We start from the raw sequence: 13,607 nt of genomic DNA on the forward strand, positions 1-13,607 counted from the left end.
AGAACTGGGATTACAAAATGAAAATCTTTAGCACATACCGCTAACTGCTCCCCAAAAAGATCAAACCGATTTATAGAATCACCACCAAAGTAACCAATCCCAGAAACCCACAAGAGTGGGCTTTACCATATTAAGTTCTGTGTAATCCTCACTTCTTTGACTCCCTGTTGCCAAGGTAAAACCTGGAGTGGACAAATATACTATAGTCCAGTGACCCTGTGGACACCCAGATTTCAGACCACGATGCAAGAGCCCCCAGATCAACACTCAACTTTACAGTGGGGTTTCCCTGAATGCCCACTGCCACTGCTGCGTGTAGGAGGCTGGCCACCCACCGAGTGAAAGGGGCAGCTGGTGAGCTGATGAGAAAGTGGGTGAAGGAAAAACAGGAACAAAACGGAACAGGTAAGCAGCAGTAAGTTACTGTCTGACTACAGAGGGGGTGCCAAGGTGACCAGAGGCCAGTGTGTGGACAGAAGGGATCACCCACATGTCCATCTTTGCTCTGCCAACCGGTTCCTATCTTCCCCCCCAAAGCAGTATAACTCTGCTTAAATACTGCCTACTTCCCGGGGCGCCTGGGTGGCTCAGTGGGATAAGCGTCCGACTTCGGCCCAGGTCTTGATCTCACGGTTCATGGGTCCGAGCACCGTGCTGAGCTCTGCGCGGACAGCTCCGAGCCTGGAGCCTGCTTGGATTCTGTGTCTCCCTCTCTCTCTCTGCCCCACCTCCACTTGCTCCCTATGTCTCAAAATAATAAATAAAACATTGACAAAAAATTAAAAAAAATACTGCCTACCTCGCTCTACCCTCTACTCAGATTATTCTTCCACCTGAAGAATAATGGCTAACGTCACTTAAGCGCTTGCTGTGTGCCAGACATCTCACACATGGCCCAGGTATATACAGACACTTCGGTGTCACAACAACCATGTGGGGTAGCTAAGTTTTCACCCCCTTTCACCGATAAGGAGCAAAGACAAATGAATAGATCACATAAACTTCCTCACATAAACTGGGGAATGACTTAGTGCAGAAGGACCCTGGGAACCTAGGAAAGGATGGCCATCATGTAAATGAGCCAGCAAACCTCCCCAGTTGAGGGAACTGCAGCAGCATCTAGTCCAAACGGCTCAGGGCACACTCGCAGGAGAGAAGCTGCATGGCCAGGGTGTGATCCTAAACCGGTCTCTCCACTTCCAGATGGGGCTGTGCGACCTGGCCACGTCTCCTGGCCATGTCTCCTCCGAGGGGTTTGAGAGAACCAAGTACGATGACCAGCCCGGAGCACTTCACGGCTCTTCACACCTAATTCTCTTCGCGCACAGGGGCTCCCACGAATCTCAACAAACAGCAGATGCGAGAAATTAAAATTACATTTGAGCTGCGAGTAAAGTTACTCCATGCCTGCCTGACTGCCTTAGTGTCCTCTACAGTCTCTCTGGCAGAGAGAAAATCCGAGTTGTCTGCTGGTACGTCGTCTGCACACAACCAACACCCGAACCCAATGCCACCAGATGGTTATCAAACGTTTCCACAGTGGTCCCACCAAAACCATCTCATGGAAACAAAACAAACGAAGAAAGAAAAACCACCCTTTAAAGACTTAGCCCTGGGTCTTAAATCTTCCCATCGGCTCTTTATGGGACGTACTGGCGTTATTTCCTTCAGCACATGGTTAAATTTCTGTTCTTCGCAGCCATTCCTGACCAGCACACCAAAGGCCACTGGAGGCTGTGGACACCAGCACAAGTGGTAAAAAGTGCTGGCGCGATACGCTGGGCCGTATCCCGGCCCCAGTTTTCCTTTAGATGCCTTCCCAAGGCCTTGGGGAACATTTCTAAACCTTAGTGGACTAAAAGCATGAACACCCAACACCTAGTTAACCACCTTTAGGATACCATTTAAAGGCCAAGAAGGGTGTGGTCACAACCAGCATGAGCTTCCACCTGTGGCTCTGCGCGGGCCTCCACGCGAGACGCTCCCTGGGCCACCTCCAGGGCCTCCACGCAAGGCTCTCCCCAGGGTCCCTGGGTCCCCACGCGGGACCTTCCCCGGGTCTTTACGCAAACCCTCTCCGGCCCGCCCCCGGGCGCCCACGCGGGACCTCCGCGGCCCGCCCCCGGGCCTCCCGCGTCCAGGCCGCCAGCGGGCAGGCTCCGCACTCTCGGGGCCTCCTCGCGCGGGGCCCGCCGCCCTGGAAGGCCTCCCGAGCCCGGGCTTGACTCCGCTGGTGGACCGCCGTCCTGAGGCGGCTCCTGAGGCGCCGGGCCGCCGCGGGCCTCAGCGCCAGCTCGGCCTCGGCTCCCTGCCCTCGCCCGCGAAACCGCGGCCCCGCCCGCCCGCGGGCCCTTGTGCTCGCGGCCCTGCGTCCTCACCCGCCGGCCCGGCCCGCGCCGTCGTCCGTAGCGGACTCCAGGTCTCGGCAGCTCCGCCCGCTCGCGACCGCCGCGCCAGACTGCCAGCCAGCCGCCTCCACGGCGCACGCCCCGCCCCGCGCCGCGAGCCCCGCTGGGGCCCGCCCCCGCCTCCGCGGACGCGCCGTCGATTGGGCTGCGGACCTTTGGGGCGGGGCCTCCACGGCCCGCGGCCTGGAAGTGCGGCACAGAGTTCTGATTGGTGAACGAACGGGGAGGAGGCGGAGCTAAATCGACAGGCGGAGTCGAATGCAAATCAGCGGAGATTCGCCTAGGCGGACGGTGCTCGGTCCTGGGGGACGGGGGAGGTGGGGGGGGGGGGCTCGGCTCGGCAGGCGGGCCTCAGCCTGGGGCGGGGCTCTGAACCCGCGGCTGGGCCCCGGCGGCTCGCCGGGTCGGGGGCGGTTCTGGGCGCGGCTCCTCTCTTCTCCGCTCCAGCCCAGCCCGCCTGCTTGTCCTACCCCCGGATGCATTCCTCCTGGGGCTACCCGGACCATGGCCTAAGGGCACTGACTGCTGAACAGTGACGTGCTGCGGTGGGCAAGGGAAGGCGGCCCACGTCCTCTCAGCCTCGTGGTTCCCCCTTTAGCTTCGCGACTGCCACTCGGGAATGGAAATGTGACAGTACGTCTTGGGTCTCCCAGGCCCGCGACCACTAGGTGCACACACCCCTTCTTCTAGGGGTTCAGTGAACTCCTACGCATCCTTCAAGCCCTACCCAACTTGCCCTCAGCACCAAGTCCTGACACCCGCCCTCCTGGGGCAGACCAGGAGTGCCACCGGCTGGTCAAGGAGATAAAGGTAGGATCAACTTGGGTTCGTTCTCAAGGGGACCCCCCACCCCCACAGTGTTTCACCTCCTGAGCTTAGCCAGACCCCTCAGGTTTCCTAGAGGTTCGAGGAACTGATGCTCCCCACAGGGCAGCCTCAGGGTCTGAGGCTCCGCAGAGACCCAGCTTGGCAGGCCATCCAGACAGCTCTGTAGGGAGCGGCCCCTCCACCTCCCGGCCCCATGTCTCCCACCACTCCCTTGAGGCCTTGCCTCTAACCGGCCCCCAGCACCAAAATTGGAGTCCAGAGAACTGTCCTCACTGCCCCCAGGGTGGCACATGTCTCAGGACTGGCCGCAGGGCAAGTGGGGGCTGGGAACAGAGAGCCTGGTCCCAGGGATGGGTGACTCCCCGGGGGCTGCAGGGCATCTACTAGCGCCAAACAGGAGGGTACAGGCTGACCTGAGGGAAGGAAGTGGAGATGGTGTATCTTCTACCCTGGGGTCTGTGCAGGTGGTTCAGGAAGCACTAAAGGTCCTTGGGTGGTCAGTGGTGGAGGCAGCAAAGAGCATCCAGCCACCCAGATCAGGCCTGCAGTTCAGGTTCAAAGTTTCCTCTGTAAGTGGCCGCGTGTTCCTTATCCGTCTCTTCTCAGAGATATTTAGAACAGAAATGATTTCCTAGATCTAGTCCAGGCACCACTGGACTCCTAATAGTGCTGACTTTTATTTTTATTTTTTTTTTAACATTTATTTATTTTTGAGAGAGACAGAGAGACAGAGAGAGAGAGAGAGAGAGAGAGAGCGAGCACGAGTGGGGGAGGGGCAGGAAGAGAGGGAGACACAATCTGAAGCAGGCTCCAGGCCTTGAACTCATGAACTCAGGCCTTGAACTGATGCGGGCCTTGAACTCATGAACCGTGAGATCATGACCTGAGCTGAAGTTGGATGTTGAACCGACTGAGCCCCCCAGGCAACCCGTAATAGTGCTGATTTTTAGCATACACTCACTATAGGTAGGTGAGCAGGTCACCCATAATTCCTTCCTTCCTAGTCTTTATGGCTCTTTCCCTCGGGCTGGGATCGCCAATACAAAAGGTTGGTACTGATATTACTGGTGCAAATAATTCTTCCTGATTTTGTACACAGATGTTTTGTAGGGCTTTGAACCCTTCCCAGAAGACATTACACCTTCATAAAGAACCAAAAATAACTATTCACTTCATAGCCAAACAATAGTGCTTTATTGATAAAAGGTTAGTTTCAATGGATACAAAATTGCTATGTAAAATAAGTTTTCAAAATACACTTCTATAGGTAAAGACTATCTCTTAGTAAAAGCAATTATCTATAGTCAAAGTATTTATTTAGAATTGGGCAGCACAACAAAAGGGGATTTAGAGGGGGGACAATGTAGGTCCACCTGCCCCCAGAAGCCTTATGGGATGGCAGCTGGCCCTAGTAGTCTTACTCAAGCAGACACAGGGCTTGTACTGACCACTTGCACATGTGCCCCCAGCTCCACCCTTTAAACAGCTTTTACTAGTGTAGTTCATGCCAAAATAACCCAAACAATTGGCCTTGCATGGACGCGGACGCACTCTTTAGAGCACTTTCCCCTGGTAAAAACTCGGTACAATGTGCCTAAACCTAACAACTTGTGACTACTCACCATTAAGTGACAGTGAAAAGGCAAAGTTGTTGACAACACCCGATTATTTTCCATAATACACCTTTGGAGTGAATATATTTTGACCATGTCACCATATTGTGTCTGGCCAAAACAAAAACTCTTCTCCTACTCAGAGGAAGCGATTTCTGCATCTTAACCCCTGTTGTTACAGCAAAATGAAAACACTGAAGCCGCACCTGCCCCCTCCAGCTCTCCTTCCACTCTCTCTTTCTGGGAACTGCTTTCCCAATGTCAGTATAAATGTTGAAAACAGCATGCCGGGAGCATCGGCGCCCCTCGGAGCACATGACAGGGGGACACACTAGGAGGGAATGGAAGGGCCAAGGCCGCAGAGCACAGAAAACGGACCTGACTGGTGGCATCTACCAGTCAGATGGTGGTGCACATCTGAAATGTCTTTCAGTCTTACTCGGTACATGGGGAAACTGGTATTACACAGAATGATGGGAAGGACAGTGGCTGAAAATGGACAACAGTCTGCACATTAAAAAAAAAAATGATCTGCTATTTGGCTTTCAGAAAACCATTAAAAAAACTTCAAGGAAACAAAAGAAAAGCCAAATCAAGAAAACCTGGTAGGCACTGAGGCTTCATGGGGCCATGAGCCTCAGGGCCCATGACAGGTCTGGGGGTTCAGAGGCCTACCCACCAGAGGACCCCGATTTCCACTGCTCAGGCAGATCTTACTTGCAGTTACAGAAAACACATTAAAGTGCAGTACAAAAGTATAAAAAAGTTGGTTTCTAAATGTATCAACTTACTAATTTTCCTTAAAAAGTAACTTTTTATGTTAGTTGAGTAAAAATCGTTTATTGGCTATGTGTGCGTTAAGAGTCATCACTGTAATATGAAAACTGGAGTTCATGGACACCTTCTGTCCACAGCAGAGTATAAACCAGTATCAGTGAAGAACACTACAAAACGTGGCTTGTGGCAGGTTCTCTGCAGAGCAGTTTAAAAAATGTAGCATCAGAATCCAGAGAATTCTTAACATTTGCTCCTAATGGCCTGTTTTTAAAGGAGCTGAGTATGCACATGTCACATTAGATAATTCTATTGTTTCAAGTGGTGGAAAGGTGAACGTGCACATGAATGAACAGTATCGAATTACAGCAGCAAAACTGGTTTTAGGTGTTGTAAATGCCCTACTGCAGGCCAGCTCATCTTTCCAGATCACTTGCTGGGTCTACGTTGCCACCACCCAGGAACACTGCCGGCTTGATCTGAATGTTCTAGAAATGAATCAAGAGTGCTCCTCAACAATTAGTCAGTTAGGCCAGCCAAACCAAAGAAATTCAATGTTAACTACACATTCTAACTGACCCCGGAAATCAGTTCCAACATTAGTGGTTAGTTAAGGTGGAAGAGAGATAAAAATGAAAGGTTCACCTCACAAAATATGAAGTATAACAGAGCAACAAAATTACAAATGTTAAAGGTACTTCATACAAAACATCAAAAGTTTAAAAAAAAATTAAATTCTCAGGCACAGGTACTGTAAAATGTGGACGGGCACCCCTCCAATAATCTGTCAGAAACATGCAGCTGTATTACTCATGCGGAATGTTTTCTTCATCTTGCAATGTGTTTTCTGGAAAAACAAAGCACAACATGTTTAGATGGAAGCAGTGCGATGCTCCTGCTAGGATCATCAACAACATTATTTTCTGTATCACAAAGGGCACAAATTGAGCAGAAGGCTGGCTCACGTGACCAGAGTTAACTAAATCAAAACAGCATTGATGAGGCTCTTGGGAACTTGGGAGTTACCACCAAACTGAAAAGTATACAAAAATATAAAGTGGCTGCATACACCTAAAGTAGAATTTTCCTGATTTCATAATTAAAGCTTTTAAAAGAAAAGCAGGAAAATCAGAGAAAATGAGCAAACATCGGTCACTCCCTCCTGCCTCAAATGAGCCCTCCCCATCAGAAGTCCTGTTTCCTGCTAATTCCCCAGCACTTCCCCATCAGGCACCAAACCTGCTCACGCACAATCAGCCTCCCGAGCTTGGGCGGTGCTGACATCTCCCCAGTGAGAGGCGCACAGGCAAGTCACTGGAAACCCTGGCACGCGATCGGTGTCCACGGCAGTGCAGCGCAGACTCAGCGCATGGCCTCGCGACTGCCGGGAGGTGTCGACAACCAACTCTGGGCTGCCATTCAACCCCAAGTGGGGATATGTGGACACTCCCGTTCCAGTAACCGGGGACACCAAACAGGTGTATCTGTTTGCTTCACAACTGAAACCTTGCCCCACAAGCCGCAAGGGCCGGGCTTTGTTTTGGTGGCCAATGCTCCCAGGGTGAGCCTGCAGGGCCTCCTCTATCACGCGTGCGACTGCCACGGTGGACTCCTGACAGTGGGTAGACTCCTCCCAGCCTCCAGGTTCCTCGCTGTCTCATCAATCCTGTCCTATGTCAGTTAAGCTTCAGCTCACTTATGTCCCCACATCATCTCTCTCTTGTCGTCAACACTCTCCTGCCTCTGCAATCAGGCCCCACCTGTAGTGGACTCTGTACTTGCAGCACCCCCAGACCTGTGCCAGCGCTAAGCACCTCTCTTCCATGGAGCCTCTGCCTGAAACCCACATAGCTGCTTCCTCCTCGGGCCTGTATTTGACTTAACCTCTCCCTCCTTCCTCTGGGAGGTGATGACAGCAGTTCCACAGACACCTGTCCACAGAATACAGGGGAACATTTGCCCTTTCCTGGTCCTGGGTCCCCGCTGTCTGCAGATTCCCTTCAAACAGGGAGGCAAGCGCACACCGGGCTAGACATCTACGAGATTCACTGATTACCACGGGGCGGAGCAGGGCTGCGGTGGGATCAGCAGTCTGGATCAAGGAACCCCTGGCCTACCTGGTATAATTCACCTTTTCACGTCACCTTTACCTTTGGTTTGCAAAAACTGTTTTAATAACACTTTGAAATTCTCTTTGAAGAGATGTTTTCAACTGCAACAAATTTCCAATTGTATGACTAGTAAAGGTTATTAAAAAAACTTTTTTTAACGTTTTAGTTATTTTTGAGACTGAATGTGAGTGGGGGAGGTGCAGAGAGAGAGAGAGGGAGACACAGTATGCAAAGCAGCTCCAGGCTCTGAGCTGTCAGTACAGAGCCCGACGTGGAGCTTGGACCCATGAACTGTGAGATCATGACCTGAGCCGAAGCTGGATGCCCAACTGACTAAGCCACCCAGGGCCCCCTAGCAAAGCTTATTTTAAAATATTTAACTTATTTTCGTTAATCACGTTTATCAGCTCAGAAAATATGGAAAATCTTTTCTACATTGGCAGGGGAGAAGTTTCCATCTTTTAGAGGCCACACTGTCTCCTTTAAGGTCGGTAATAAAGTTAAAGACAGAGCTTCAACATGCAAAACGTTAGTAAGACTTAAGGAGGAGGTGCCCGCCATTACATTTAGGTTGAGGTGTCTGGAACCACACGTGTCTTCTAGGCTTCACTGTTACCTTACACGTGGTGCCCGTGGGCCCCACCGTCGCCGTCCCCGCCCTGCAGCTGCAGCTGCATCTGCGCCTGCATCCTGGCGATCATCTCCTGCATGCGGCGGAGCTGTGGGCAAGGATGGGCAGACAGGTTATTGCTTCTCTAGGTCCGTTCTCCCTGGACATTCTTTAGAGGTGTTCTCGTGATTCCTAAAACTTCAACCTCCATGCTTTCCCAAAACATTATAGAGAATTTAGAAAGAACTCCTACAGATCAGTAAAAGAACCAACAACTCAATAGAAAGCCAAGCAAACGATAATATGCAATTCAAGCAAGAAACAGAAACAATCAACAAACACGAGAATTCAGTAAAGGCAACAGGAGATATTCTTTAACCTAGAGGGTGGGAAAGAGGCTGCCACTTCAGGGTGGGGAGTAGGACTGGGCTCTTCTGGAAGGGAGCAAGGCCCTAGCTGTTCCAGTGCTGAGTGGGCCTTCCCTGCCACCCTCATCAAATTTCATCATTACGGTCTCCACTGGTTTAGAAAGGCCTCCAGGCAAGCATTATAAAGTATCTACCTAAATTTTCTTCAGGTAACTTTGTAGTCATGTTTTTAACATTTAAGTATTTTAATCCATACTGAATTATTAGAGCCAAAGAAGTGAGTTTAATTTTGTTTCGAAAAGGCTTGCCTGTTTGAGGATTTCCTGGATATGCTTGAATTCCACCGCCCTAACAGAACCCACCTTTACCACAGACACTTGTTTAAACTTCAGACCTATTTCCAGCTGTGAATGTCATCAGCCCGTCAAGCCTGTGCCCCACTCTGGATTTCCACGAGCAGTGGAGCCAGCCCTCCTGGGTTAGTCTCCCTGACCCTCCTGTGCTCAGTCTTCAGATCAAACATCACAACTATGTCAGCAAGCTTCCCCCAGAAGAATTTCGCAAACCCCACCATTCTGATAGAATGGAGTTCAGTTTAGAGAGCACTGTGATCTGTGCACTGAGCGTCCTACCTAAAGTGATGCGTCCATTTACACTTTGAAAATTGTTTTCGGTAGAGTTTTCTAGTTTCTTTTCTGTAGGAGTCCTACGTATTTCTTCTTAAGTTTTTGTTAATGGTTGTAAACGGCAGTCTCTTTCATTATATTTTCAACTGGTTATTGTCCAGGTATAGGAAAGCTACTAAATTTTGAATATTACTAAATTATCAAATTTGCTAATAAGCCTTAGTAACTAAAGTCACTAAATTCGCACTATTCCCCAATTTTTCCCACTAAATTGCTACTGGAGATCAGACGGTAACACATGTAAAGCACTAATCTACAACACATACCGATGTACATGTAATAAAATAAATTAGTGACCTATGATGTACCCCTTAAGAGAGTAAGGAAAGAAAACTGTAATGATGTACGGACGCACGCTATAGGCCTTCAGACTTAACAGGAACCCTTTTCTACTTACCTCAGCTTCCTTCTCCAGCAGGATCTGATCTTTATTCATGTCCTCATTGTCCACTTTTCTAAGAGTTGAACGAAATTACAATTTATCACATTGCAACTAATTTAGCTGGTTATTTCTGATGACAAATGTCCAAAGTAAAATTTCACTTTATGTTTTTGAGAAATGTTATCTATCTAAAATTACCCACATGGATTATTTTTCTGATTAACGACATAAACAGGTAAGAAGACAATGTTGGAAAAATGCACATCGTGAAATGGTAAATTCAAGAAACTTTCCTAACTCCAAGCGGGGCTGGGACACTCTGGTCTTTACTTACTCAAGGAATATGAGACATTATCAGGAGCATACTCTTTTTTAAGGTAAGCTCTTTACGGACATAGATCATAACAAGTTCACTTAAAAAAGGGAGGGAGCAGGGCCTGAGCACACACACAGAAGATGCCGGTGAGGGAGGCCCTCTGAGCGATGAGGACATAGCTCTTCGTGAACTCATGCCTGGCTCACTCACAGTGGGATGTTCTTGTGGCTTCTAAAACCCGTCTTAATGTCTGGTCCCCAAACGAATAACATGACAAAGCAGACCTTAACATATACCCTGTATACACACACAAACCCACCAGATGTCAAGAATGTGAGTGCTTTAAAATAAACTACAACACGGCAGTCTCCCCCTTATCTGCGGTTTCAGTGGACCGTGGTCAGCTGTCATCCGAAGGCAGGCGACCCTCTCAAGCGTCAGGTCAGCAGCGGCCCAGGGCTCCGACACGCCGTCCAGGTATTCCCCCCACCTCACCTCATCCATCACATGGGCATCCTAGCATCTCACAGCATCACAAGGGGCGTGGTGAGAGCAGGGCAGGAAGCTCGTTCGTGTACTCTGATTAGAGTACGTGGCTGTAACTGTGGCACCGTATTACTGTTGTTGTTACTCCCTCACTGCATCCGATTTATAGATTAAACTTTATCGCAGACACGTACATACAGGAAACAGGTGCATGGGTAGAATATTTGGCACCATCCGCGGCCAGGCATCTGCTGGGGGCACTGGAACGTGCTCCTGTGGCTCAGGTATGTGGGAGCAACTACTGTACAGAAAACTCTTTTTGTAAGTGATGAAGGTCACTACCTTGATAGCTAAACTGGGCAGAGATGTGATGTGACCAGACACAAATCAGGTCACAACACACAGACCTTGAGTAAAAACCCACTACGATGGTGAAACAGGAAAGGTGAGGGCAGCCGCCTGTGTCACTGAGGAGCTGGGCTGCTGCTCACCCCACCTGGGGAGCTGTGCTTCGTAACATCACGTGAAGTCTGTCCTCACTGACAGAGTGATGTTCTTGAGACCAGTCACTGGCCTTTCCACCTAAGCTGTTCTTTGCATGCAGATGATTAAAGCTACCTTGGACAGATTAAACAAAGCACGACACAGTGACATGAGCAACAGGTACCTGGAAAGAGCTTCTGAGTAGGAAACCAAATCATGTTGCTTAGAGTCAGGAAGACAAAGTAGGACAGGTGGAAGGGGGGCCAGTGGGACTCTGTGACGCAGTATGGGCAGAAGGACAGTATAAATTGGGGGTAACAACCTGCCACCTCTTTTGAGCCTCTCGGAACGGAAGTTTTCATAATGCAGGTCCTGGGTCACCTCCTGGAGATCCTGCATGTGGGTGCTGGAGGAGAAAAGGGCACAGCAAGGCCGGCTGAGTGCGGAGCCATCTGCACGGAGAAACTAAAACCCCACTTGCTACTTCTAAATCGTACATGAAGTTGCTGGAGCTTTGGATACAGGAAGGAAGCTACAGAGGCCTCTCTCTCCTCCCTACCACGAGCAAGGGCGCACAAGCACACAGCACAGGGTCAGGTACAGAGGCCCTTCTGTGGGATGCCTCCCCCAGGCACTGCCCACCTCTGCATGAGACTGTCACCGGTGCACGAGGCAGAGATTTTCGCAGACCCTTTTAGGTAAACAATGTCTGAAACACAACGTACTTTTTGTTTTCTCTCTTTCGACTATTCCTGACTTCTCAAGCTTAAAGAGTTGGTCAGTGTAAGCTATCAGCAAGGCCATAAAACAAAGTATTAATATTTTGGAAAAACTAGAGATAGCACTTTGCATCCTGTAATCATCTTAGAAAACACTCATCATTTTTTTGGCTCGGCTCTTTCAAATACATAAACTGCCAGGAACGAGTGACGATGAGGCATTCTTGTCTGCTGCTTAGAGTCTAGAGAAGGGGACCAGTGACAGCAGAGGGTGGCGGGCTCTCCGTCACTCTAAGAAGCACGCAGGAAGCTGCCAGCAAACAGCAGCATGACCACAAGGACCCATCCTGAGTGACGTAAATGATGCCTGAGAAAGGTTGTGGCGTCGTTCTAATTCTAGTTTTGGTGCTTTTTCTGTTTATTAAAAATTGCTCAACCAAGACACACGTCGATGAGCACGTACATCAATTTTTAGTTACTCAAAATGTACCTCATCTGTTCTTTGAATTCTTCTAATTAAAGAGATTCTAGATTTTAGGAACACTCTTCCTTTCAGCCTGATTCAAGAGCAATAGCACGTGCATGTATGTCACTAAATGCGAACTCTACTTCTCAGAGGGAAAACGTGTGCTGCTGTAGCCAGGCCTGTGGGAGGTGCTGAGAATGCACTGAAGACCCTCCCGGTGGCCCCAAGGCAGGAAGGGAGGCTGCCTGCCATCCTGCAGCGCCTGAGCCTTTGTGCCCAGAGCAGGTGTTCGGGCGTGACCAGGCCGCAGTTTAGGACCAGTCTGCTTTCAGCGTCAAGAGAGCTGGCTGATGAGAAAGGAGAGGGTGCTAAGCCACAGGCCTCGAGTGGGAGAGGTTGGTTCTGTAGAACCACAGAGAGCTCCCGGTGAGGGCCTTCCATAACAGGTGCAGCGGCCCCACCACCTAATACCTGTGGCGCCGGCAGCTGTCTGCGAGGCCACACGCACACCCTGTGGTCAAAAAGCTCTGCTTCCTGCTATAGGCACTGCCAACGGGAACGCACGGGTGTCTTACATGAGCATCGTCCGCAGCTTCAGAAAGTCATTGTGCTCCGGGTTCTCCACCTCCACAACGCCCCACGGGTAGAGACGGCCTCTGACCTTCTTGCCCTTGGCTTCGATCAACTGATTGGACCCGACCACGGAGAATGGGATACTGGCCTAGAGAGAGACACATGAGGTAGACCGGGGCCCCACCGGGAAGCCCAATTCTCGCCGTGAGCACACGAACACGGGCACAGACGGAGCACGCTGCGGCTGACTGCAAGATCTCCTCGGAGAGCTAACGGTGTAGGACATCTTACTCAGAAGGACAGGTGTTTTCCACACGGGACAAATTAGACGGAAACATATTAAACCCGCAATAAGATTTCTAAACCTCAGGTGGCAGCTGTATCAAAATATATTTAAAGCAAAACACTATGAATCTCTCAAAGGTCAGCCATCCTGGATATGGCCCTTTGCCAACTCCTTCCAGGGTGCTCATGACAGAGCAGGAGTGACTCGTGTTGGGCACCCGGAGAGGTGTTCTTACCTTGAGAAGTCTAGTCTGCTCTTTAAAATCCTCATCTTCGTCGGATTCTGCATCGGGTAAGTGATAGATTTTGATATTATGTTCCTCAATTTCATCCAGAATCTGGAAAAATGACAAAGACAGGAGCAATTTTACCAAACAACTCATATTAAAGACAGGGGTGCCTGGGGCACCTGGGGGGCTTAGTTGGTTAAGTGTGGATTTCAGCTCAGGTTATGATCCTGGTTCGTGGGATTGAGCCCCACATTGGGCTCTGTGCTGAC

At 50.0% G+C, this 13,607-nt stretch overlaps 2 protein-coding genes across 10 annotated transcripts in view; both read right to left on the reverse strand.

The window, feature by feature from the left end:
• FARP2 (FERM, ARH/RhoGEF and pleckstrin domain protein 2) overlaps positions 1-2,481 on the reverse strand; it is a 105,443-nt gene extending 102,962 nt beyond the window's left edge. For all 5 annotated transcript variants that reach the window (XR_005783156.1, XM_040450385.1, XM_040450387.1 and 2 more), the window contains exon 1: positions 2,379-2,481. The gene's annotated coding sequence lies outside the window, so the exon portion shown is untranslated. The remainder of the gene's footprint in view (positions 1-2,378) is intronic.
• Positions 2,482-4,407: 1,926 nt separating this feature from the next.
• Positions 4,408-13,607, reverse strand: part of SEPTIN2 (septin 2) — a 35,340-nt gene continuing 26,140 nt past the window's right edge. For all 5 annotated transcript variants that reach the window (XM_040450394.1, XM_040450392.1, XM_040450390.1 and 2 more), the window contains 6 exons: positions 13,345-13,446; positions 12,826-12,971; positions 11,388-11,471; positions 9,796-9,853; positions 8,351-8,453; positions 4,408-6,470 (listed from right to left, as the gene is read on the reverse strand). In XM_040450394.1, the coding sequence (XP_040306328.1) occupies positions 8,352-8,453; positions 9,796-9,853; positions 11,388-11,471; positions 12,826-12,971; positions 13,345-13,446 (492 nt within the window). In that variant the 3' untranslated portion in view covers positions 4,408-6,470; position 8,351. The remainder of the gene's footprint in view (positions 6,471-8,350; positions 8,454-9,795; positions 9,854-11,387; positions 11,472-12,825; positions 12,972-13,344; positions 13,447-13,607) is intronic.

This window comes from Herpailurus yagouaroundi, unplaced genomic scaffold (genome assembly GCF_014898765.1).
Source record: "Herpailurus yagouaroundi ecotype Mexico unplaced genomic scaffold, PumYag 202, whole genome shotgun sequence".
Lineage (NCBI taxonomy): Eukaryota > Metazoa > Chordata > Mammalia > Carnivora > Felidae > Herpailurus > Herpailurus yagouaroundi.